Source organism: Corythoichthys intestinalis, chromosome 21 (genome assembly GCF_030265065.1).
Source record: "Corythoichthys intestinalis isolate RoL2023-P3 chromosome 21, ASM3026506v1, whole genome shotgun sequence".
In the NCBI taxonomy this organism is placed as follows: Eukaryota; Metazoa; Chordata; class Actinopteri; order Syngnathiformes; family Syngnathidae; genus Corythoichthys; species Corythoichthys intestinalis.
Genome location: NC_080415.1, coordinates 39,548,091 through 39,574,799, shown reverse-complemented (window position 1 = coordinate 39,574,799; position 26,709 = coordinate 39,548,091). Strand labels below are relative to the sequence as shown.

General features: G+C 40.4%; 2 protein-coding genes across 3 annotated transcripts in view; one reads left to right on the top strand and one right to left on the bottom strand.

The window, feature by feature from the left end:
• The window catches only part of LOC130910044 (zinc transporter ZIP11), a 78,783-nt gene extending 64,243 nt beyond the window's left edge, over positions 1-14,540 (top strand). For both annotated transcript variants that reach the window (XM_057827074.1, XM_057827073.1), the window contains exons 7-10: positions 7,256-7,325; positions 12,025-12,123; positions 12,195-12,353; positions 13,997-14,540. In XM_057827074.1, the coding sequence (XP_057683057.1) occupies positions 7,256-7,325; positions 12,025-12,123; positions 12,195-12,353; positions 13,997-14,078 (410 nt within the window). In that variant the 3' untranslated portion in view covers positions 14,079-14,540. The remainder of the gene's footprint in view (positions 1-7,255; positions 7,326-12,024; positions 12,124-12,194; positions 12,354-13,996) is intronic.
• A 1,906-nt stretch (positions 14,541-16,446) lies between these two features.
• LOC130910046 (ankyrin repeat and SOCS box protein 12-like) lies at positions 16,447-22,734 on the bottom strand. The gene is made up of 3 exons (XM_057827077.1): positions 22,641-22,734; positions 21,248-22,015; positions 16,447-17,897 (listed from the first exon to the last, which is right to left on the bottom strand). The coding sequence occupies exons 2-3, from the start codon at positions 22,005-22,007 to the stop codon at positions 17,746-17,748; spliced, it is 912 nt and encodes a 303-aa protein (XP_057683060.1). The 5' UTR covers positions 22,008-22,015; positions 22,641-22,734; the 3' UTR covers positions 16,447-17,745.
• Between the last annotated feature and the right edge of the window lie 3,975 nt (positions 22,735-26,709).

The window sequence follows — 26,709 nt, the reverse complement described above, 5'->3', positions numbered from 1 at the left end:
ATGTATATATCCGTCTTGTGTCTTATCTTTCCATTTCAACAATAATTTACAGAAAAATATGGCATATTTTAGAGATGGTTTGCATTGCGATTAATTACAATTAATTAATTTTTAAGCTTTAATTAACTCGATTCAAAATTTTAATTGTTTGACAACCCTAAAAAGAAGATATTACGATGAGAAAAATTGTAATTGCAGTCATTTTAGCAGTGTAGCGATATCCCGATAACAAATTTTTAAATATGAGTCTGCGTTCCTTGAAGGTGCATTGGAGTTCGTCCAACCGGTCTACATGTGTTTTGTGGATTTGGAGAAGGCGTTCAACCGTGCCCTTTGGGGAGTGCTTCGGGAGTATGGGGTTCCGAGCCCCCTGTACGACCGGAGTTTGGTCCGCATTGCGGGCAGTGAGTCAGATTCGATCCCAGTGAGGTTTGGACTCCTCCAAGGTTGCTCTTTGTCACCAATTCTCTTCATAACTTTTATGGACAGAATTTCTAGACACACCTGAACCGTTGAGGGTCTCAGGTTTGGTGGCCTCAGCGTTGCATCTCTGCTTTTTGCAGATGATGTGCTGTTGACTTCATCGAGCCGTGATCTCCAACTCCCACTGGAGCGGTTCATAGCTGCGGGTGAAGTGGTTGGGATGAAGATCAGCACCTCCAAATCCGAGACCGTGGTCCACAGTTGGAAAAGGGTGGCAGGTTGGGGTGTAGATCCTGCCCCAAGTTGAGGAATTCAAGTATCTTGGGGTCTTGTTCACGAGTGAGGGCAGGAGGGAGCTGGAGATTGACAGGCGGATCGGTGCAACGTCTGCAGCGGTGCGCACTCTGTGCCGGTGTTCGGCCATTCCTTACTACGCGGCGAAACGTCCTACACAATGCTCAGCGCGCTTGCGCATGCATCCACACGCATGCGCACATCGGTCAGAAGCGGCGAGTACTCGCTATTTTTGTTTTTATTTAGTTATTTAGAACCTTTTCACTGTCTCAAAGATACTTTTTGCATGTATTACCCTCTCATACTTTTAACCAGTGTGTTTTTTGTGTTAGCTTTGAAGCAGTTGACCACATTAGGCACGTAGCGTATTTAAACCGTCTTTATTTGATATAACTACATTTAAGTATTTTCTGCAGGCATTTTTTTTGTACGTTATTCCTGTATGCATCTAAACAAAACAAGTTTAGAGCGCACAGTAGTACTTTGGGTGTCAAATTTGACTAAAGTAGGACGTTTCGCCGATGTAGGAGATTTTGGCAAAACACCGGTCCATTGTGGTAAAAAAACGAAGCTTAGCCAAAAGGCGAAGCTCTCGATTTACCAGTATGTCTACGTCACGTGGGTCATGAGCTGTGGATCGTGACCGAAAGAACAAGATCCCGGATACGAGCAGTTGAAATGAGTTTCCCCGGCAGGGTGTCCGGGCGCTTTTAGAGATGGGGTGAGAAGTTGGGTCATTCAGGCGGGACTCAAGAGTCGAGCCGCTATTTGTCCGCGTAGAGAGGAGCCAGGATGCCTCCCTGGAGAGGTGTTCCGGGCATGTCCCACCGGCAGTTGGCCCAGGGCACGACCCAGGACACGTTGGACAGACTGTCTCTCGGCTGGCCTGGGAATGCCTTGGGATCCTGCCGGAGGAGCTGGTTGAGGTGGCTTGGAAGAGGGAAGCCTGGACTTCCCTGCTAAATCTGCTGCCCCCGTGACCCGACCTCGAATTTAGCGGTGGATAATTGATGGATGGAGTCTGAGTCATCCTATTTTGAAGATCTGACAATACCGATCAAATCACTCTGAAATGTATTCAGGAGCACATCCAAATGCCAATTTAAACAAAGTTATCCCAACATTCGAGTCATATAAAAATGATATTAGTTGGGTGGTTTCAGCAAAGCAAAACAATGTAATTAAAATTAATATTCTAAAAAAGTACGAATACTTCAGGAGTATGAAGTGTTGAAAGTTTTCACTGTACAACAAAACATCCTCAGACATTTTAAGTAGCGTTCACCCAAAGGAAAACACTACATTTTGTTAATTTATATAGTTAAACAAAGTGTTAAAGTGCAAATAGAGTTTCTAGGGTCCCTGTGGCATTTCCCAGCAATCCAGAGGATTGAGTGCAAGTGAACAGCGCTTTCCCCCGGAATAGGACTTCATTATTTCAACCTGGATGGGCAGGGGGGAATAGATTTGTCGTTATCCAAGGTAATGACAGGCATGAGATGATGATCAAGTGGCCCTTCAGGCTCCTATCTATCTGCAGCTGCACAGGGTGGAGGATCCCCAAGTTGCCTGTGCGCCGCATGCTTTCATCTTTCATTTGTCTCCTTTAAAGTCTCCACATTGCTCTTTTTATATACTGTATGCCACTTTCACCTGTGGCTTGGGGCTGAACATGAATAATTCTAGCATGGAGTTTCTGCTACGCTCAAACCTTTGAACTTGGTGGATCCTTCGGCTCTTTATTTTATTTTATTTTTTGACTGCCTGACTGCACCAACCATGCTAATGTGACTTTCTAACATAGTCGCTCTAAGCAGGAACTGAAACTATATGTCAGAGTACATAATGCACCGCATCAACACATGATGTCTTAGTACAGGTAGTCCTCGGTTACAACGTTCCCGACTTATGTGATTTTTTTCTTTGTTTTTTTAAACCTGTCCTGTTCAGCTGTTTGACACGGCGAATGGAAGTCTGGGTGTCTGGTAGCTCCGAACAGTTTTAATGTTTCACACTGGAGTATGACCTACTCCCATTGTGATCATTCAACATAACTCGTATATTAAGACAAAGCAGCGAACAGGAAGGGGTTATGGGGGAACAGAAGAAAAGAAGGAGAGAGAGACAGAAGAAACACACACAAAAAGAAATGCATTGAACGCCTACACTAACTATGAATATGTTGGTGCTATCGTCAGCTAGATGTATTTCCGGTTGACACCATGTGGGGGGCATGTTCGATGGGGGGGGAGTCTACAAGATAAGGGATTGGGAGGGGTGGAGTGTACACAAATCAGCCCTGCGATGTAAAACACAGATCGTGTGAATCCCTTGTGAGTGTGAGCCCGTTGGCAACCCACCCTACGCCGCCCCATCGCCAATCCCGGCACTGAGGTCCTCCACCCAAGCGCACCCAATCACATCCAGCCATGCACGAATCCCACCAAACATGCGATAGCCACGCAGACGAGCAGAGATGCCACCCCAGGGCCACAAGACATCTACAAGCCCATGTCTGCACTACCAACTACCGTAATCAGTTCTTCCGGCCAATCCAGAACAAATGGCGGGACGTCCTGTCCCAACGCAAGGAACACCGAAGAACGCCCGATATTTAACTGATAACACGACTGATAAAACTCCAAGAGCCCCTTTGACGCTGAGGCGGGCAAAATCTCCCACTGTGGTTGCCCCAGTAACGGTGACTCAGCAACTGTGACGCACGAACTAAACAGCCCAAACTGCGATAGAAGATTATCCTAAACAACGGCCAAACACACTCTTCTTCCTGCTCACGGCCCGACCTGCGAGAGCCTTCAAAAAGACAATGTTTAACGAAGCATTGTCATTTTTCTCGGGAACCTTTTGTCGACTTGTGATATGGTGACCCTGAATCCCCGCTTGGGTGCCTCTGTGCTGTACGATTGCTGTCGACTCAGAATAAATGGTCAACTTTTGTTTCAAAGCCTTTTTTCAGCTTTCAAAATGGAGTCAGTACAAGGGGTTAAGACGAGAGGTGGGAATCTTTGGGCACCTAACGATTCAATTATAAATCAATTATTGATGTGAACCCCGGCTTTTAATTTTATTGTTCAAAAATCCTGTCAGGCTAAAGCAAACTATTATTTTAGTATCAAGTTAAAAACAGTACAAAAAAAACCTCAAGTCCCCATTCTGTATCAGCAGCTTTGAACTACATTCAATTCATTTAATGTTGTGAATCAACCGTTAAAGTTGTTAAAATTGCTCCAGTTATTTCATAATTTCCCTTCTGTCTACTTTCGACATGTGAAAGTTTTAAAACTGATTCATCATGGGCTGCGGGAGGAGGGATGGGCTGTGCTACCCCCCAGGATCTAATTACACCTATATATTAAATTATGAATGCATTAAAAAACATTAGCTCAAACAAAAACTTACGTTGGTCTTAACAGGGAGCAGTTGGATTCAGCCATGTGAAAAGAGGCAGACCAGAGGGCAGTGTATCCACCCTAATCAATAAAACTAAATGCAAACACTTTCAAAATAAACCATTACAACGCCACTTAAATTAAACGAATACTCGAGGCAACAAAATTAAATTCGAATATTTTTTTTCTAATCGAATAGTCGAGTTAATCGATTAATCGTTGCAGCACTAGTTTATTTACCTTGAACTTTGTGTAACGTGATCACGTAAATGTTAAATCATGTAGGAAGTTTTGCCTGCACGTCTGCTGTCCTTCCTCCTCTAAGCCGCCGCCGTCTGGTTCTTTTCATTAGCCGAAGAACTCCCGTACTAGCGACTTTGTCTATTTTTGAGCGTTGAAAAAGCTTAGGTGTAGTATCACTGACAGACACAGGACCGAGCAACAACTGGAAGGGGATGGGTGAGCGCTGTCGTTCCAAGCCACGGACATCTCACTACATTTTTTGGGAGCTCAAAAATAGCTAATACCATAACTACGGTATGACGGCAAATTTTGCTGGTTTTGAAACCGTGACGATTTCATACCCGGTATACCTTGTAACTGGTAACCGACACATGCCTACAGTGTATGCTAGCTCATACTAAAGTTTCTTTTGCAGCGTTAGGTAGCAGTAATTGTCAATCTTCAATCCCCTGAATAGATTATCGACAGCTTCCTGCAGGCTGCTTTCTCCCCATGTGTCATTGGTAACCACAGGAACATGTCGGCAAGAACAAGAGGGGGTGAGCGAGATGTGAGGAAGTCTGCACTCGGCCTAAAGCTCTCGAGAGCCAATACGCCATGTGACATCTTATTTGAGCCACTAAAAATAACTCTCATCAAGGTGTGTGGTGCTCTTATATGCCAAGAAAAATGGAATTTTTGCACTGTGGAAAATTGTCATTCTGACAGTGTCCAAGTAAACGGTGAAACATAATTGCTCCGACGTTGCTCTGGTCCAGCTAACTACAGTATAAAGCTTTAGGTAAGCTTCGAAGAATGTCTCATTAGCATGAACCCTTTCATGCGCCATTTATAATTTTTGATCTCACAGGGCGAATGTTCATTTGCCCCCTTACGGTCTAATTGGATTGGACATCTAGCAACATTAATGGCACTAAAAAATGAGCATTCACGGCCAGTCTTCCTGCTTTAAATGACAAAAAATGACCAAAAATAGCCAGTTGTGCTACAAAGAGTTCGAGATCTTTTAGTTAGCGGGGGTTTAATTAGTCGGTGGAGTTGGTTTCAACAAATTCCATGCAGTTTGTTATTTGTCAATTTCAGGGCTCCGGAGTGGCTACACTAGTGCGAGTCAACAACATGCAATATGCGCGCATGAGAATCCTTGATGACCCATGCAATCATTAGTGTTGGGTATATTTTTAGGGTAAAGTTTTTAAAATTTACCATTGCATGTCAATAATTGGAGGCTGAACAGCAACATTTGTAATCGAACGAAGAACGAGAACGAAAAGTGTTATTTTGCCATGTGGCATTTTTTTAGCCATGTGGCAAAATGGAAAAAATGCCACATGGCAAAAAAATGCTACATAGCAAAAAAAAAAAAAAGCCACATGGCAAAATCAAGCATTTTTTTGCCATGTGGCAAAATGGAAAAAATGCCACATGGCAAAAAAAATGCAAAATGGCAAAAAAATATGCCACATGGCAAAAAAAATGGCAAAATCCATTTTGCCACATGGCAAAAAAAAATGGCAAAATCCATTTTGCCACATGGCAAAAATATGCCACATGGCAAAAAAAATGCCAAATGGCAAAATCCATTTTGCACATGGCAAAAAAATGCCACAGGGCAAAAAATAAATAAAAAATACCACATGGCAAAATCCGTTTTGCCACATGGCAAAAAAAAAGCCACATTTTGCCATGGTATTAATTTCGCATAAATATTGCCGACTATGAGGCTAGTCAGTTTCGAAAATTAGCCACCGCCATGTGTAAACAAAGAAACAAATTCCTGCGAATAAATGCTTTAATCACTGAATTTTTTGTATATATGGACGTAAAACTGTCTTGATTCTTTGTCAAAAGAGCAAAAAAAACGGGCAGTTACGCATCTATTTTAAGTATATATGTCGAAGAATGACGCCAATGCCGTAGCGGTTCCCATTCTCCCATTGATGTTTTTTTTTCACAACGTTTCAAAATGCATGCATGGTACGAAAAATATAATAATTACCTTGAATCCTCCTGAGACAATCCTTCCTGTTTGTATGCGGTACAGCTTTCGTAGTTCTTCAAAAATCCTGGCTTGATTCCAACTTAGACATGAGCGTGTGCCGTCTTCGCCTGACTATACTAAATGAAGCTCGGCCCCGTCTGATAGGGTGTGACGCAAAGAATGAACGAAGTGTCACATCAATAGTTAATGAAGTCAATGCGTCTTGCTTAGAGATGGCAAAATTTCGCGATTATTCCAGGTGGAGAAAATTCCTCGATCAATTTTTTAAATCCAGTTACTCGAATTCTTCGAGTTAGCGAACCAACTCCACCGACAAACTAAACCCTCGCAAACTCCAAGATTAAGCCTCTTGTCAAAAATTCTGAACTTTGCCTTTAAGTGTCAATCTTTGAATAGCTGTCCACAGTCCGCCTTAAAGGGTTAACAATCCTCGTGTGGTCGACTTTCAAAGCGTGCACATACTGTTGATGGCTTGATTGTAGGGACTTAAGAGCCTGGGGGTGTCACACTATTCCATGACAGAAAGGACTATTTAAATCATTCTAATTAAGTGTCTGTTTGTGTCGTGATGTAATTAATTTTCTCTGCCTCCAGTGTCGTTAGTCTCAGCTCTTTAAATGCCATACATAGTCGTCGTTCTCAGACTACAGCCAATTGGGGAAATTGAAATATTCAAATGGGTCGGCTCGAGAACGTGGATTAAGCCATCCGTGCGAACGGTGTGAATAAATCCCGTCTCATTAGCATATTTTTCAATTTGTACATTGCCCTCCTGCCGTCTGATCGTATTTGTTTAATATTTCCTCCTAATAATGTGACGGTAACGTGCTCAAAAGGTGTGCCGGGCTGCAGATATGTCATTCTCAAGGTCTTATTTTTGCAGAGGGGTTAGCAGTTGGAGTTGGATTCGGGGCCATTGGGAAGACTTCCTCTGCAACGTTTGAGAATGCCAGGTAAACAAACACAACGGAGCTTCCAAAGTTGAATGTCCTTGACTTGTGTGAAGTCAGCTCAAGGCCTCGCATCAGTTTGCATTGAATCATTGTAACATAAATAAGTCATGAAGAACAGAATACTTGAAAAGTAGAAATTCCTTTCATGTTAAATACATTCTAGAACTTTTTAGTTTCTATTTCTTTGTCAAGATTTCAAGCATCGGCAGAGTATGTGTTGTTAGTTGGGAAAATGGGGGAATTGACATTGGAAACACATTTTGACGGCAATAGACGTCCAATCACTTTGAATTGGTTGGCTCTAACAATCGTTTCCGGCACCTCCTTGTTAAAATGGATTGGACGTCTATTGCTGTCAACGGCAGCCAAAGAGTTAAGCTGTGTGAAATACAGTGATCCGTCATTTTTCGCGGTTAACGGGGACCAGAACCCGCCGCGACAAGTGGAAAAACCGCAAAGTAACACATTTTTTTTGGTGTGTGTGTGTGTGTGTGCACAGTGTATTTATTCAGATTTAGATTTGGAAAGAGATACATATAAGGCATGTGTTTTTGTTTTTTCCCCAAAGTATAATTTAAAAAAAAAAAAAAACATATCATGTACACACTTTGCTAGCCAAAAATATTGGCACCCCTGCAATTCTGTGAGATAACGCTCTTCTCCCAGAAAATGATTGCAATTACAGATGCTTAGTAGTAATATATTCATTGTTTTTATTTGCAATGAAAAAACACAAAAAAGAATGGAAAGAAAAATTAAATCATGATCATTTTACACAAAACTCCAAAAATGTGCCGGACAAAAGAATTGGCACCCTTTGAAAAATCATGTGATGCTTCTCTAATTTGTGTCATTAACAGCACCTGTGGCACATAACAGGTGGTGGCAATAACTAAATCACACCAGTTGAAATGGATTAAAGTTGACTCAACCTCTGTCCTGTGTCCTTGTGTGTACCGGATTGAGCATGGAGAAGAGAAAGAAGACCAAAGAACTGTCTGAGGACTTGAGAAGCAAAATTGCGAGGAAGCATGGGCAATCTCAAGGCTACAAGTCCATCTCCAAAGACCTGAATGTTCCTGTGTCCACCGTGCGCAGTGTCATCAATAAGTGTGAATCCTATGGCACTGTGGCTAACCTCCCTAGATGTGGACGGAAAAGAAAAATTGACGAGAGATTTCAACGAAAGATTGTGCGGAGGGTGGATGAAGAACCACGACTAACATCCAAACAAGTTCAAGCTGTCCCGCAGTCCGAGGGTACAACAGTGTCAACCCGCACTATCCATTGGCGTCTGAATGAAAAATGACTCTGTGGTAGGATACCTAGGAAGACTCCACTTCTGACCCAGAGACATAAAAAAGCCAGGCTCGAGTTTGCCAAAACTTACCGGAGAAAGCCAAAAACGTTTTGGAAGAATGTTCTCTGGTCAGATGAGCTTTTTGGGAAAAGGCATCAACATAGAGTTTACAGGGGGAAAAAAGTGAGGCCTTCAAAGAAAAGAATACGGTCCCCCAAATCAAACATAGCGGAGGTTCCCTGATGTTTTGGGGTTGCTTTGCGACCTCTGGCATTGGACTGCTTGGCCGTGTGCATGTCATTTGAAGTCTTAAGACTACCAACAAATTTTGCAGCATAATGTAGGGCCCAGTATGAGAAAGCTGGGTCTCCCTCAGAGGTCATGGGTCTTCCAGCAGGACAATGACCCAAAACACACTTCAAAAAGCACTAGAAAATGGCTTGAGAGAAAGTACTGGAGACTTCTAAAGTGGCCAGCAAAGAATCCAGACCTGAATCCTGTGAAGAGATCTGAAAATGGCAGTTTGAACAAGGCACCCTTCAAATCTGAGACCTGGAGCAGTTGGCCAAAGAAGAATGGTCTAAAATTCCAGCAGAACATTGGAAGAAACTCATGGATGGATACCGGAAGCAGTTGTTGGCCGTTATTTTGTCTAAAGGTGGTGCTACCAAGTATTAGGCTGAGGGTGCCAATACTTTTGTCCGGCCCATTTTCGGAGTTTTGTGTAAAATGATTTATTTCATTCTGTTTTGTGTTTTTTCATTGCAAGTAAAGTACATGAAGATATTCCTACCAAAGCATTTGTAATTGCCATCATTTTCTGGGAGAAATTGAGCATTATCTGACAGAATTGCAGGGGTTATAAGTTTGAGACCCCTGTTAATTTAAGGAGGAAAAGAACTGAATTTGTGGGAGTGATTCAATGGGCTATTTTCTGGCAATAAAAACTTTTCTGTGTGATCTGAAAAATAACATACAACACTACTTATTGCATCGATTTATGGTTTTTGTTGGTTTTTTGTGTGTGTGTGTTTTTTTTTTTTTTAACTCGTGCACCACTGAACAAACTATTTTGATACAGTTACAGTGCCTTCCATAATTATTGGCACCCCTGGTTAAGATGTGTTTTTTAGCTTCTAATATTTTTTTTTAATTCAAATAATATGGGACCTTAATGGGAAAAAAAAGAGAAAAATCCAACCTCCAATACAAGTGCATTTATTCAGTGGGGAAAAAATCTCACATAAAGAAATAATTACTTGACATCAAATAATGTGTGTCACAATTATTAGCACCCCTGGAGTTAATACTTTGTACAACCCTCTTTTGCCAACAAAACAAGGTCTGGGGACAGAGATGGCCATGGGAGGAGCTTGATTTTGTGTCTGGTGAACCATCCCAGGCTTCAACTAGGACCGTGTGCTTTGGTCAGATGATACCAAGATTGAGCTTTTTGGCAACAAACACTCTAAGTGGGTCTGGCGTGCCACGAAAGAAACTCACACATTCTATTCTCACACAAAAATACTGTGTGCTTTGGTCAGATGAGACCAAGATCGAGCTTTTTGGCAACAAACACGCTAAGTGGGTCTGGCGTGCCACGAAAGATGCGCATGCTGAAAAGCACCTCATTAGAGCTGAAACGAATACTCGAGCAACTCGAGTAACTCGAGTTTAAAAACTGATCCGAGTAATTTTATTCACCTCGAGTAATCGTTTATTTTGACAGCTCTAAGCATCACGTTTTGCTCGGACTACTTTTAATGCGGGACAACGCGCTGATGTCACGTGCGTAGAGGAAGAAGCAAAAAAAAAAAACTTACTGCAGCCGACAACCGCTACAAACGACGCCGACGTTGCTAAATACTAGCCCGCTCATGCTACGTTAGTTGCAGGTGGCGTCCAGTGAGTCTCATAGAGATCACATGTATGTTGAACTAGATGCGCAATGACAGACTAGGCCGCGTCTGGGCAGCGTTAGCAAACAGCCGCCATCTTAAAGCAGTAGAGCGCTAATAAAGAGCGCTAAACGCTAATATACTGTATAAGATTAACGTTACTGTCACTACTAGCTCACCTTACGTTAGCACTGCGGAGGGCTAGGTTTCAATTAATTAAGACCGCTTTCGATGCGTGGCTAACGTGTCTTACATACAGGCTATAACATAACATAGCGTTGTGGAGTGATGAGCATGTCAAATAAAAACTCAACAATGCTAACTATCAATTTTAGCTCAGTAATCATTGCTGGATAAAACACCAAGTAGCACTACTCCCTGATGTGCTCCAATACAGCCTGTATCATACATTTATTCTGAACAGTGCAAAAACTTAAATCCTATCAGGACTTACAGTTTAGACTAACTTAAAACTTAACTAGAACTTAAAAATGGCTTGACACAAATAGAAATTTAATTGAAAAACGTAGGAAAAAATCCTAACTTTTAAGTGATGTGTGTTATCAAGCGTAAAGGCATTTTTAGGTGTGTTATATATATATAAGATCTAAAGGTTTTTTGAGTGAAAGCAGTGAATTAGTCATTTTTTAAAATTCTAGTTACATCTGAGATGCAATTGTTGGCTGTTTTCAACAATATACATCAAAAATAAAGACATTGATTGACTGAAAATGATAAAATGTCTTGTTTTCTCATGTATATCTATAATTGCTCTTCACCTAAAAATATATTTGTTTTATCCGATTACTCGATTAATCGATAGAATTTTCAGTCGATTACTTGATTACTAAAATATTCGATAGCTGCAGCCCTACACCTCATACCCACTGCGAAGTATGGGGGTGGCTCAGTGATGCTGTGGGGCTGTTTCGCTTCCAAAGGCCCTGGGAACCTTGTTAGGGTGCATGGCATCATGAATGCCTTGAAATACCAGGACATTTGAAATCAAAATCTGTTGCCCGAAAGCTGAAGATGGGTCGTCACTGGGTCTTTCAGCAAGACAATGACCCTAAACATATGGCCAAATCTACACAGAAATGGTTCACCAGACACAAAATCAAGATTGTGAAACATTATAGGAGAAGATTAGGTGCTGTTTTGTTGGCAAAAGGGGGTTGTAAAAAGTATTAACACCAGGGGTGCTAATAATTGAGACACACATTATTTGATGTTAAATAATTATTTCTCTGTCTGGGATTTTTTCCCCACTGAATAAATGCACTTGTATTGAAGGTTGGCTTTTTCTCTTTTTTTTCATTAAGGTCCCATATTATTTGAATTTAAAAAAAAATTATTAGAAGCTAAAAAACACATCTTAACCAGGGGTGCCAATAATTATGGAGGGCACTGTATGTTTTGGTGGCAAAATAATCTGTTTGGGATCCCAGTAGTAGATCATCAAAATCTATTGCCTTCAATTTCTTCTTCTTCAACTCCGCAGAAATCTGGCTGTTGGTATCGGCATCCAAAATTTCCCAGAAGGCCTTGCCGTCAGCTTGCCACTTCGAGGCTCGGGCGTTTCGACGTGGACTGCCTTCTGGTGAAAACATTCTTCATCGGAGCCCGACGCGCGCACGGATTGACTGCGCCCGTTTGCTTTCTTGCTCTCAGGTACGGGCAGCTCAGCGGCATGGTTGAGCCTATCGCCGGGCTCCTAGGCGCCATCGCCGTGGTGTTGGCCGAGCCCGTGTTGCCTTACGCGTTGGCGTTCGCTGCCGGGGCCATGGTTTACGTGGTAGTGGATGACATCATACCTGAGGCTCAAGTCAGGTAGGAGAGAAGGATGTTGCTTTTAGTGTAGCGCAGATATCATTGTTTGGGCTCACAAAACTCGGCTGTGTTGCATCGGTTGATACTGTAAAAGTATAAGCAACTGTCATAAGCATTCATTAATGCTCATGATAGTGCCATGTCAAAATAATGACTGTTTATGTTGCCGCTGTCAAATAAAGTGTTACCTATTAACTCGGGCTGTCAAACGATTAAAATTATTAATCGAGTTAATTACAGCTTAAAAATTAATTAATCGTAATTAATCACAATTCAAACCATCTATAAAATATGGCTTTTTTTTCTGTAAATTATTGTTGGAATGGAAAGAAAAGACAAGGCGGATATATATACATTCAACATACTGTACATAAGTACTGTATTTATTATAACAATAAATCAACAAGATGGCATTAACACTATTAACATTCTGTTAAAGCGGTCCATGGATAGAAAGACTTGTAGTTCTTAAAAGATAAATGTTAGTACAAGTTATAGAAATTTTATATTAAAACCCCTCTTAATGTTTTCGTTTTAATTAGGGCTGTCAAAATTATCGCGTTAACGGGCGGCAATTAATTTTTTTTATTAATCACGTTAAAATATTTGACACAATTAACGCACATGCCCCACTCAGACAGATTTAAATGACAGTACAGTGAACTGCCCACTTGTTAATTGTGTTTTATGGAGTTTAGCCGCCCTCTGCTGGCGCTTGGGTGCGACTGATTTTATAGGCTTCAGCACCCATGAGCATTGTGTAAGTAATTATTGACATCAACAATGGTGGGCTGCTAGTTTATTTTTTGATTGAAAATTTTACTAATTATATTAAAACGAAAACATTAAGAGGGGTTTTAATATAAAATTTCTATAACTTGTACTAACATTTATCTTTCTATCCATGGATCGCTTTAACAGAATGTTAATAATGTTAATGCCATCTGTTGATTTATTGTTATAATAAAACATATACAGTACTTATGTTGAATTTATATATCCGTCGATGCCATTCCAACAATAATTTACAGAAAAATATGGCATATTTTCTAGATGGTTTGAATTGCGATTAATTACGATTAATTAATTTTTAAGCTGTAATTAACTTGATAAAAAATTTTAATCGTTTGACAGCCCTAGTTTGAATAAAATTTGTAAAATTTTCAATCAAAAATTAAACTTGTAGCCCCCCCATTGTTGATGTCAATAATTACACAATGCTCATGGGTGCTGAAGCCGATAAAATCAGTCGCACCCAAGCGCCAGCAGAGGGCGACAAAACTCCAGAAAACACAAGTAACAAGTGGACATTGCTCTGTGCTGTCATTTTAATCTGTTTGAGCGGGGCATGTTTGTTAATTGCGTCAAATATTTTAACGTGATTAGTTAAAAAAATTAATTACCGCCTGTTAACGTGATCATTTTGACAGCCCTACTAGTATTAACCCAAATAAATCAACAAATAAGCAGCACTGGACTATTAACCGCAAGATTCAAAATGAGGGGGAAAAAGCGGAATATACTCCGAAAATTACAGTACATACTCGTTTGAATGTAAAGTAATTCCATCGTGCTTAGCAGTCTGTACAACAACAACAAAAATGGTTTTTACCCCATACGTTCCGCTCTTAACTTTTCCGTAGTGGAAACGGGAAACTGGCCTCCTGGACTTCTATATTGGGCTTTATCGTGATGATGTCGCTCGATGTGGGACTGGCCGGATGAGCGTAACTACAGTCGACAAAAGCCATCCTGACCACGACACGTCGGTGTCAAAGAAGGGGACCGATTCACGTTTTGTTGAAATGTCAATAAAAAGCAAGCCGCTTTCCCACCGTGCAGTATGACCTCACGTTGCCATGGTAATAAAAGTGACTTCATCCTAAATGTCACACACGTATACTGTGCAAAGGATGGTTACGTTGTCTTTATCATGACCTCGTTTTAGTAAAGTTAGGTACTGATTTTTGGCTCCCAAAAATGCAGGTTCATTACTTAGCGTAAAGTGGAAATAGTTTTGAAAATGTGTAACGGCAACATTTTAAATCATCTCTCATTCTCGGGAATATATTGACCAAACTGTGTATTTTCTGGTGGAAAAGCGGCTTGACCTTTAAAAACTTTTTTGTTTAGGTTTCCTGAACATGACTACACTGCTGGCCAAAAGTATTGGCACCCCTGCAATTCTGTCCGATAATGCTCAATTTCTCCCAGACAATGATTGCAATTACAAATGCTTTGGTAGTAATATCTTCATTTATTTTGCTTGAAATGAAAGAAACTCAAAAGACAATGAAAAAAATAAATCATTATCATTTTAGACAAAAGTCCAAAAATGGGCTAGACAAAAGTTTTGGCACCCTCAGCCTAATTACGTGGTAGAGCAAACTTTAGACAAAATAATTGCTTCCGGTATCCATCAATGAGAATGTGGCCAAATTCTCATTGGCCAAATAATTGTTCTTTGGCCAACTGCTCCAGGTCTCTGAGATTTGAAGGGGGCCTTCTCCAAACTGCCATCTCCACAGGTGTTCTATGGGATTCAGGTCTGGACTCATTGCTGGTCACTTTCCAGTAGTTTCTCTCAAACCATTTTCTACTGCTTTTTGGGTCATTGTCCTGCTGGAAGACCCATGACCTCTTTATGCTGCAAAATTTGTTGATAGTCTTCAGACTTCATAATGCCATGCACACGGTCAAGCATTCCAGTGACAGAGGCAGCAAAGCAACCCCAAAACATCAGGGACTGACTGTAGGGACCGTGTTCTTTTCTTTGAAGGCCTCGTATTTTCCCCCTGTAACTCTATTTTGATGCCTTTTCCCAAAAAGCTCTACTTTTGTCTCATCTGACCAGAGAACATTCTTCCAAAACATTTTTGGCTTTCTCAGGTAAGTTTTGGCAAACTCCAGCCTGGCTTTTTCAGGTCTCTCGGTCAGAAGGGGTGTCTTCCTGGGTATCCTACCATAGAGTCCTTTTTTATTCAGATGCTGACGGATAGTACGGGTTGACACTATTGTACCCGCGGACTGCGGGACGGCTTGAACTTGTTTGGATGTTAGTTGAGGTTCTTTATCCAGCATCCGCACAATCTTTCGTTGAAATCTCTCGTCAATTTTTCTTCTCTAGGTAGGTTCGCCACAGTGCCATGGGCTATACACTTATTGATGACACTGCGCACGGTAGACACAGGAACATTCCACGTCTTTGGAGATGGACTTGTAGCGTTGCGATTGCCCATGCTTCCTCACCATTTTGCTTCTCAAGTCCTCAGACAGTTCTTTGGTCTTTCTTTTCTCCATGCTCAATGTGGTACACACAAGGACACAGGACAGAGGTTGAGTCAACTTTAATCCATTTTAACTGGCTGCAAGTGTGATTGAGTTATTGCCCCCCACCTGTTATGTGCCACAGGTAAGTAACAGGTGTTGTTAATTACACAAATTACAGAAGCATCACATGATTTTTCAGAGGGTGCCAATACTTTTGAGTTTTGTGTAAAATGATAATGATTTCATTTTTTTCCCCATTCTCTTTTGTTTTTTCATTGCAAGCAAAATAAATGAAGATATTACTACCAAAGCATTTGTAATTGCAATCATCTTCTGGGAGAAATTGAGCATTATCTGACAGAATTGCAGGGGTGCCAATACTTTTGGCCAGCAGCGTATGCCCCCCCTCCCCAACTACAATTTACATAGAAACGGAAATCCTCCTATTTGAAGGGGTTTTCTGTGTACATTCAGTTGTTTTGATTACCTCATGGTGGCAATACTTGAACTCTGTGATTCATATTGAGCTGAATGATTTGTTCTGCTTGTTTGAAACTAAAAGTTTTTTTTTTTTTTTTTTTTTTTTTAATGAAGAAATAAAATATATCCTGAGGTTTCACTATGTTGTTTAATGGGATGCTGAAATATGCAAATGTTTTTTAAGGGATATTTTTGCCATGTTTGATGATAAAGGTAATAAACTAAACAATCGCCTTTTACTGATTTCATTCATTTTGATCAACATTTGTCAAGTCCATTTCAATATCCGTGCCTTTTACAGCGATCTGCTGCCATCTACTGGCTAGAAGTTTTGTTTTAAAACAAACGTTTTAGGTTCACGGTATTGTCAAATCATTTACTATATGTATATTTTAACGATCATTTTAATGTACTAGTGTATTTCAACAATGATTTTCAATGTATTTGTTAAATGCAAATTCAGGCGTCAAGGCGTTTTTTTAGCAGGGTTTTTTTGTATTCCTAAAATGTTTGACCCCATTTCGTAGGCCAATCATTTTGACAATTTTCGTTGGAATGACCTCAAAATTTCACAGGTTGTGTAAAAACGTTTCAAGTTGTTGCGAGTAACGTTTGGCATTTCTATCTTTTCAGGTTAAGAAATGCCGTTCACTTCAAAAGAAAAGGCAATTTGATGAATGAAAATCTGTCATAGAGCCAACAAATATTGGTACTTTTTCTTTGTAAGTGTAACCAATAAAACGTATGACCTTCAACATAAACTGCATTTAGTTTCATTAAGATCCATCGAGTAGTTTCCGAGATACATTTAGAATGGGGTTTAGGGCTGCAGTCATCGATTATTTTAGTAGTCGATTAATCGATGAACTAGTTGGTTCGAATAATCGACTAATCGGATAAGGAACATGAAAAGTTAAAATACATGAGCTGAGTCTCAAACGGTTTAAAAAATAAATAAGGATCTATGTTTACCAAAAGAAGAATTGGCTAATTTACACAGCAAAATTCCGCTAGCTTAAATGCTATAAAAAGTTGTTTTATTTTTCTTTACAATGCTCTTCAATGGTTCAGACACATTCCCACAAAAAACGGCCAAATATACTCGTACACTAAATTATGAATGCATTAAAAAAAAAAATAGCTCAAACAAAAACTTAGCTTATGTTGGTCTTAACATGGAGCAGCTGGATGTAAAATGAGGCAGACTAGAGGCCAGTGTATCCATTCAATAAAACAATGCAAACACTTTTGAAATAAACTATTACAATGCCACAATAATCAAACGAATACTCGAATCAGCAAAATTCGATTTTTTTTTTTTTCCTAATCGAATACTCGAGTTAATTAACCGTTGCAGCACTAATGGGGTCAACCATTTTTTAACACCCTATAGATTATTGACTATTACAAAATATTGAAACAAAAATAACTACTCATATAAACAAATCTAATTTTGAAAACTTTTTCTAGAAAATATGACAACCCTACTTTTATGTACAACGCCCAAGATGGCTAAACAAAATAACTGCAGAGCCACACATAAATACGTTTAATGTATTAGATTTTTCAGAACAAAGCAGGATTGGGAGGTCAATTAAAGAAGAAAAAAAAAAAACGACATTTATTCTGATTTAACGCGTCGCTAGAGAATCATAACTGGGAGCGGCTTGTACTGCAAGAAGCTTTTGAGACTCGTCGGCACGTCCAGTTGCTCGATACAGTGGATTTTGTTGATCTTTCTGAGGTATCTTCGCACCGCCAGTCGGCACTGTGAAGTCAAGGCCTTGGGATTACCTGAAAGAAGAATGACATTCATCATGTGAGTCTCTCAATATAGCTTTTAATGGCCTGCACGCGTAAGGGATTTCAGAATCTCACAAATGCCAAACAGCTTTTCTTTTTGGGACGATTAGTCCCATCAAGGAATGTGATGGCAGGGTGTTATAAATTGAATACAAAACAAAACATGGACTTATTGCAATTGATGATTGACCAACCAATGAGGCAATGAAGCCTTCAAAACTACCTGCACAATGGGAGACTAAGCACTGTGTTTAAAAACAAGCTTTTGGAAAGAAGAAGAAAACTGAAAGCCCATCTCTACAAATGAAGGTGCACCTGGAATATAGAAAATGACAATTATTTTGCTAGCCTCATAGCATAATTGCTTACACTGTGACTCGCCAAGGATTTAAGCAGAAAGGCAAGATTACGCAGAATTGAAAATAACATAAATTTCATCAGCTATCGCAGTTTGGCCAAAAAGTGACTAAGGCAATTATGCTGTGAGGCTAACGATTTACAAAATAAGAGTCTCTGTCCGCTTTTTTTTTTTTTTGTTTAGTTGTATTTTTTTAGAGGTCAACCGATATATCGGCCAGCCGATATATTGATCCCGCCCCCCCCTGAAAAAATCAGGCATCTGTGTGGGCAACTGCGGCTGCCGCTGACTGACCGTAGGACCCCGCAACAGCTTGAAAACAGGCTGCCACAGGTAAGCTTCAGGCATGCTTGTTCTGTAAATATTGTATCTGGCCAAAAGTATTGGAACCCCTGCAATTCTGTCAGATAATGCTCAATTTCTCCCAGAAAAGGATTGCAATTACAAATGTTTTGGTAGTAATATCTTCATTTCTTTTGCTTGCAATGAAAAAACACAAAAGAGAATGAAATCATTATCATTTTACACAAAACTCCAAAAATGGGCCGGACAAAAGTTTTGACACCCTTTGAAAAATCATGTGATGCTTCTCTAATTTTTGTAATTAACAGCACCTGTTACTTACCTGTGGCACATAACAGGTGGTGGCAATAACTAAATCACATTTGATTTCAGCTAAAATGGATTAAAGTTGACTCAACCTTTGTCCTTGTGTGTACCACATTGAGCATGGCGAAAAGAAAAGACAGAAGAACGGTCTGAAGACTTGAGAAGTAAAATTGTAAGGAAGCATGGGAAATCTCAAGGCTACATCTCCAGAGACCTGAATGTTCCTGTGTCTACCGTGCGCAGTGTCATCAATAAGTGTAAAGCCCACGGCACTGTGGCTAACCTCCCTAGATGTGCACGGTAAAGACTAAGGAACCTCGACTAACATCGAAACAAGTTCAAGCTGTCCTGCAGGCCGAGGGTAAAACTGTGCTAACCAGTACCGTCCGTCGGCGTCTTAATGAAGAGTGACTCAATGGTAGAATACCTAGGACGACTCCACTTCTGACCCAGAGACATCAAAAAGCCAGGCTAGAGTTTGGCAAAACCTACCTGAGAAAGCCAACATTTTGGAAGAATGTTCTCTCATCAGATGAGACAAAAGTAGAGCTTTTTTGGAAAAGGCATCAACATAGAGTTAACAGGGGAAAAAAACAAGGCCTTCAAAGAAAAGAACCCTGTCCCCACAGTCAAACATGGTGAAGGTTCCCTGATGTTTTGGGGTTGCTTTGGTTACTCTGGCACTGGACTGCTTGACCGTGTGCATGGCATGATAAAGTCTGAAGACTACCAACACATTTTGCAGCATAATGGCGAAAGCTGGGTCTCCCTCCGAGGTCATGGGTCTTCCAGCAGGACAATGAACCAAAACACACTTCAAAAAGCACTGGTAAATTGTTTGAGAGAAAGCACTGGAGACTTCTCAAGTGAGTCCAGACCTCAATCCCATAGTTCACCGCTGGAGAGATCTGAAAATGGCACCCTTCAAATCTCAGAGACCTGGAGCAGTTGGCCAAAGAAGAATGGTCGAAAATTCCAGCAGAGCAACGTAAGAATCTTATTGATGGATTCCAGAAGCGGTTGTTGGCAGTTGTTTTGTCTGAAGGTTGTGCTACCAAGTATTAGGCTGAGGGTGCTAATACTTTTGTCCGGCCAATTTTTGGAGTTTTATGTAAAATGATAATGTTTTTTTTTTTTTTCCCCCCATTCTCTTTTGTATTTTTTCACTGCAAGCAAAATACATGAAGATATTACTACCAAAGCATTTGTAATTGTAATTTCCGGGAGGAATTGAAAATTACCTGACAGAATTGCAGGGGTGCCAATATTTTTGGCCAGCACTGTCTATATAATAATGACAGCATAAAGAATACATGCTACCTGCACGTTTTCTTTTGCTTCTAACCAAGAATCGAGACTGTTTTACATCCATATCTATGAAGAATACAGCGATTTAAGCATTTATTCAAAAGAATTTTCGCCAGAAAAGCTCTGTTTACGCCAGGCAGCCGCTAGCCTCATTCGCTAACAGTGTATAATGATTATATGGGGCTATTCTGTTCAATAATAAGTTGTAACTGTATATAGAATTTATTGATAATGTATTTACATATTATTTATAATTGATTCTGCATGTTTTCCTCAAGTATTAAGCTTTTGATGTTAAATTGAGTGATTTATTAGCTGTTGAAAACTTGTAGTAAATAAAAAAAAATTAAGTTGGTCAAAACCTTATATGTTAAATATTGCTATTGATCCTGAAAATATAGGTGATTATCTCTGCATTTGGTGATTTTTGTGCATCTAGTGTAAAATCTGAGACTTTTATAGCCATTTTATGTTGTGTTATATAAAAAATAATTAATCTGGATTTTAAGGGAACGACTTTTTTGGATGCCGCTACTCATGCGGACTCATATATGGCTAAGGTAGGTGCCTGTTTTGGTTTTAGGTCTGTAGCAGCTTTGGTTTTGAAAATATTTGAAGTTTTTGAAAATAGGCCCCCTACGAATCAGCCCCGTTTCCCGTGTCATGTCAATAGGTTATGAAGTCTAGTATTTATTAAAGATGAGAATTGGAATCAGGTAAAAAGATCAGGTTTTTGAAATGTATTGCTTTACTGTACCTTTGGATTATTGTATTGCTGGTAGCATTTAGCTCATTCACTGCCATTCACGTGAAATCCACTTCATCTAGGAAGGCCGGCATTGAGTGATCACGTTTTACTGTCATTGACCTTTAGTGCCATTAATGGCAGTCAATGACTTAAAATTAACAAATACATACATTTTAAACACCCATCTTTTACAACCGATTCCGATTCCCTGAAAATAACACGATTGGGTCCGATTTCTAATCAAGTGGTTGGATCGGGGACATCCCTAATTGCACTAATTCTACTATTTACGCTCCCTAATAACGATATTGGCGACACCTCTCTCCTGCAGAAGCAGCTCCACAGCCTCATTCTGCTTGGTGGACTTCTCGATGATGAGCGTGGGAAGGTAGACGTTGGCGCCGAAGTCGATGAGGAGCTGGATGTACTCCACGCCGCAGCCGTGCCTCAGGCACATCTCCAGGACGGTTTTGGGCTGCTTGACTGCGGCCAGCAATCTGGCGTCGGCGCAGTTGTAATCCGGATCTGCGCCGTAGAGGAGCAGCAGTTTGAAGCACTCCATGTGTCCGTACACGGCCGCCAGGTACAAGGGGCCACTCGACACCCTGGCGCCGGAGGTCCACAGCAGAACTTTGGAGCGCGAGTTGACCTCGGCGCCGTGTTTGAGAAGTTCCAGCAATATCTCCGCGTCGCCCTCGCGAGCGGCGGTGAGGACGGGGGAACCATTGTTGGAGGGGCTCCCGTTGGGGTCGGCGCCGGACCGGAGGAGCGCTAACACGCAGTCCAGGTACTTCCCGCGAACGGCGGCAAAAAGCGGAGTCTGGGCCTTGACGTCCACGCAGTCGACAACGGCGCCGTGGGTCAGCAGGACCCGGAGGCAGCTGAGGTGACCCTTGGACACGGCAGCGTGCAGAGGGGTTCCCGCGACGCCCCAGCCGCCTCGGTAGTTGATGACCTTCTTGTAGATTTCCTGACACAACATCTCATCCAGGAGTTTTTCATTGTTTTGTAACACCACTCGTCGAAGCCGGGAGATCTCGCAACTGCTATCTTCTTCGGTGCTCCCGAGGAGGCGCATAGAGCTTCCTGCACAAAAACACAAACGTATGTTACTCAAATATCCAAAAAGGTATCAAATTTTTGAGTTGGTTAAATCAATCCAAGTAATATTTAGTGTTCGGAAGGTTTTGATTTAACAATAGGCCTATGTTTAATATTGCTGTTGTACTATGTACTACGCAGTGGTGTGTAACTATTTTAACATTTTGACATTTTCCATAGAGAACCCCAGGTTTCTTCAATTTTAAGACAAAATATGAATAAAGAAGCTTAAAATATTTTTCTAGTCCTCAGGAAACAATACAAAAACTGCCATGTATTTACAACGCAATGTACAATACAATACAATGAAAATTACTAAAATTGAAAATGCGAATATTGAATTGAATGACGCTCTTAAGTCAGTGACTAATAATAATTGAACGACCGTAACATCAATGTATATTAACTGTTTATGACCTGGAAATAATAACTAAAGCTGCATATTGATCCTAAGTAAAGCTAACGTTAGCAGCTAATGTAAACATACAGTTAAAGCCCACCAATCCATGTCATTACGTTCTTTTGTTGTCGTTGTCGTAAAAACAACAACCGCGACCACCACATAAAACATATGTTTTAATTTTATGAGACATTTTTGTCGATAATATACCTTTGTTTCACCCGAGGCCGTCTGTTTTTCCTCCTGTCTTATTCTTCGTCGTGCCTGATTTACGTTGGAATTCGGTCACAACTGTACGTAACTGCCCCCCTGTGTCTCCATTTAGAATTACACTTATATTCGTCAGGGGGAAAAAATTAAGTTCGTGTTGAATATCATTTTGTGTTGTAGTTGTTTTTCTTTTTGCTTTTAAGAATGTTCAACTTGATAAACCTTTAAAGTGCGTATGACACCAAAAAACATGTTTATGTATATTTATTTACACCGTTTTTTATGCTCCTGAATGAAATGGACTGCTTGGATGTGTGTGGAAGCGATCGTTTTATATATTCAATTTTTGAATCCCGCACCATGAAAATGAGTGACTTCCGGCTCCAGTCTCGGGTTCAGCTGATTTTGTGGATTAATTTGTTTGTTTCACATCACGTCAGCCAAATGCGCTGCAGGCTTTTGTAGCTGCACCAGGGAGAGACTTAGGAGCCTTTTTGGGTTTCAAAACCCCCCACCCTGCACCAAGTCTGACAACTTTGGGACCATTGGACTTAAGCGGAAGTGAGTAAACATCGTGTCTTGTATTATGTCACTACTACTACAATATTTTTAAAGGACATTCTTTGTATCAAAGTATTTTTACCCAATTGCTAAATAAATGGTATGGTCATGACAAATAACAGTCTTGTGCTAAATGGAATATGAAATATTAAAATCAGGGCTGTCAAACAATTAAAATTTTTAATCGAGTTAATTACAGCTTAAAAATTAATCGTAATTAATCGCACTTCAAACCATCTATAAAATATGCCATATTTTTCTTTAAATTATTGTTGGAATGGAAAGACACAAAACGGATATATAAATTCAACATACGGTATATAAGTACTGTATTTGTTTATTATAACAATAAATCAACAAGATGGCATTAACATTATTAACATTCTGTTAAAGTGTTCCATGGATAGAAAGACTTGTAGTTCTTAAAAGATAAATGTTCGTACAAGTTATAGAAAATTTTATATTAAAACCCCTCTTAATGTTTTCGTTTTAATAAAATTTGTAAAATTTTCAATCAAAAAATAAACTAGTAGCTCGCCATTGTTGATGTCAATAATTACACAATGCTCATGGTGCTGAAACCCATAAAATCAGTCGCACCCAAGCGCCAGCAGAGGGTGACAAAACACCAAAAAACAAGTAACAAGTGGACATTACACTGTGCTATCATTTTAATCCTTTTGAACGGGGCATGTGCGTTAATTGCGTCAAATATTTTAACGTGATTCATTTAAAAAATTAATTACCCCCCGTTAACGTGATCATTTTGACAGACCTACAAAAAAATATGCAGTGGTCATAATTATCTAAAACTGCAAACGGGTCAGTACCGACCCCAACACAAGACAAAGGTTAAAGAATCTTCAACTCGATAGACCTTTAAAACCATAATAGAAGATGTCATCCATGAGAAGGAAAAGACAATTGTTTCCATGGAAATGGACTGAAACTTCCCAGTTCAGGTTTGCTTTACCACCCTCTTCAACTTTATGCCTTCTCTCTCCAGGCAACAGCAATGGCATCCTTTCTTCTAAAAGCAGACCCTTTTCTTTTGCGTTTGCGTCACATGTTCTTTGTTGGATTAATGATGAGGTCTATATGACAGTATTAAAAGTTGAAGGAAGTAAAAACACTCAAAACATTTTTTTCTCATAACATGTCACCTGCAGTAGTATATGATGACAATAGTGCGCTCTGTGTTGCATTGTATCCGTGTATGAGTGTTTTCCAACTTGCCAAAGAGTCTGTTCAGTCCGCTTCTATAGCTGTTGCTGAGAGACAAAGTAAAAGTCAGAGAGAGGCATTTTAAACAGAAACACCAACACAACTCATTGTGGGGAGGACACAGGACATCAGTAGGAGACAACGTTTGGCTTGAACATGAGAAAAAGCAAACTAATCAGGCAGACTTGTTATTTTTTCACCTGTGCCACCGCACTGAAGATGTAGCGGGATTTCGTGTTGTCGTGACTGCTTCTTTTGGGTATAATGCCGTCCTTATTGAACCAGGTTGGAGTCATGCTCATTCCACAGAAGGCATGGAGGATTTTTCTCATGGTTTTGATCAGCACAGGAGGAGGTGAGAAATTTGTTATCGGTGACCTTTAAAGTTCAAGGCAATTTTCAATTTGTTTTGAAAATGCTCAGACTGTCCTGTTTAAATTTGGTCCATTTTGCCCATCTCTGCAAACAGCTGGATTCTCATTAACGTGCGGCTAGAATATTTGAGTGCTGCAACAGCTAATTGATTAACTTGAGTAATTTGATTAGAAGAAAGCTTTGAATCAAATTTTGCCGCTTCGAGGAGTCGTTTAATTAGGATGGTGTTGTAATGGTTTGTTTTGAAAGCGTTTGCATGTAGTTTTACTGATTTGGGTGCATACACTGCTCTCTAGTGGCAGCAGTGAATTTGACACAACTCATTAAACATTGCTGAATACAGCTGCTTACTGTTAAGACCAACATAAGGTAAGCTTTTGTTTGAGCTAATATGTTTTTTATGCATTCGTGTGTTTTAACGATTTGTTAAAAAAAAAAAAAAAAAAAGCTTTAGCTATGTAAGTTAACCAATTGCTCTCTTGTTGTACTTAGACCCTCTTTTATTATGATTCTTTAAATTATTATTATTTTTTTATACCGTTTAAGGCTAAACTCGGGTATTTTAATGTTGTTCTAAATGAAAAAGCAATTCTACAGTTTGACGAAACACTCGGGTATTTTATTTCGTTTTCGCAATTAATGCTCTTTTGAAAGGGCAATCATAGCAAGCCTTTCTTTTACATCTCCTAAAATCAATCTGCAAAGCACTGAATGTTCCTAATCCGACGATTCGATTATTCGAACTAACTAGATGATAGATTAATGGACTACAAGAATAATCGATAGCTGCAGCCTTAATATATATACGTACATATATAAATACATCGTAGTTATTTATTGTTTCATAGTAGTTATTACATGTAATATATACTTGTTGTGTGTACCTTCTGATTTATAATAATGTAACACTATCACAATAAGATATTTTAATACAAAGGCACTAAAGTCAGTACAAGAGAAATAAACTATATCATAGTGAATCATATTTAATTGTATCTTAATAATTTACTGAAATAAATACACATCTAGGAATACCAGTCACATGCTTTTATTGCCTTACGACTGGCTTGCGGTGTCTATGTCAACTTAATGAGACATACATCAATTTTTAAAAAATGTAGGCTATTTATGCCCATTAAACCCGTGTTTTTTATCTTTTTATTTATTTTTTTTAAAAACCTGTCTTGTTCAGCTGTTTGACACGGAGAATGGAAGTCTAAGTGTCTGGTTGGTCTGAAGAAAAGAAACGCAAGAAAAGAAAGAAAAGAAACACAAACAACAACAAGAAATACATTGAATGCCTACACTAACTATTAATATGTTAGTGCTATTGTCAGCTAGATGTATTTCCGGTTGACACCATGTGGGGGGCCTGTTGAACAGGGAAAGAAGGGGTGGGAGGTGGGGAAGTCTATAAGGTAAGTGAATGGGAGGAGTGGAGTGTACACAAATCAGCTCTGTGATCTAGAACCCAGTAATCGTGTGAATCCCTTGTGAGTGTAAACCCGTTGGCAACCGCCCCGCCCCACTGTCAATCCCGGCACCGGGACCCCCAACCCGAGCGCCCCCAATCACATCCAGCCGCACGTGTGCCCCACCAAACATGCGACAGCCACGGAGACAAGTGGAAACGCTGCGCGGGCGCCAACCCAGGGCCGCGGCCCCAACCCACCCACCCAGCCAGCCCGGGGAGGGAGGGTGTGCAGGGAGGGGGGGAGGTCTGCACAGCCCATCCCTCCTCACGCAGCCCAGCAAAGGAGGCATCGTCACACCCCCGGGATCCAGGGTGGTCCCCTGGGCCACCCGTGCTTCCATCAACCGGCCCTCAGGGGTGGGAAGAGGGGACGCACCACCATCCCCACCCCAGTCCGCCCACGAGCCACAGCTGCAGCCCCCCAACCGGCACAGC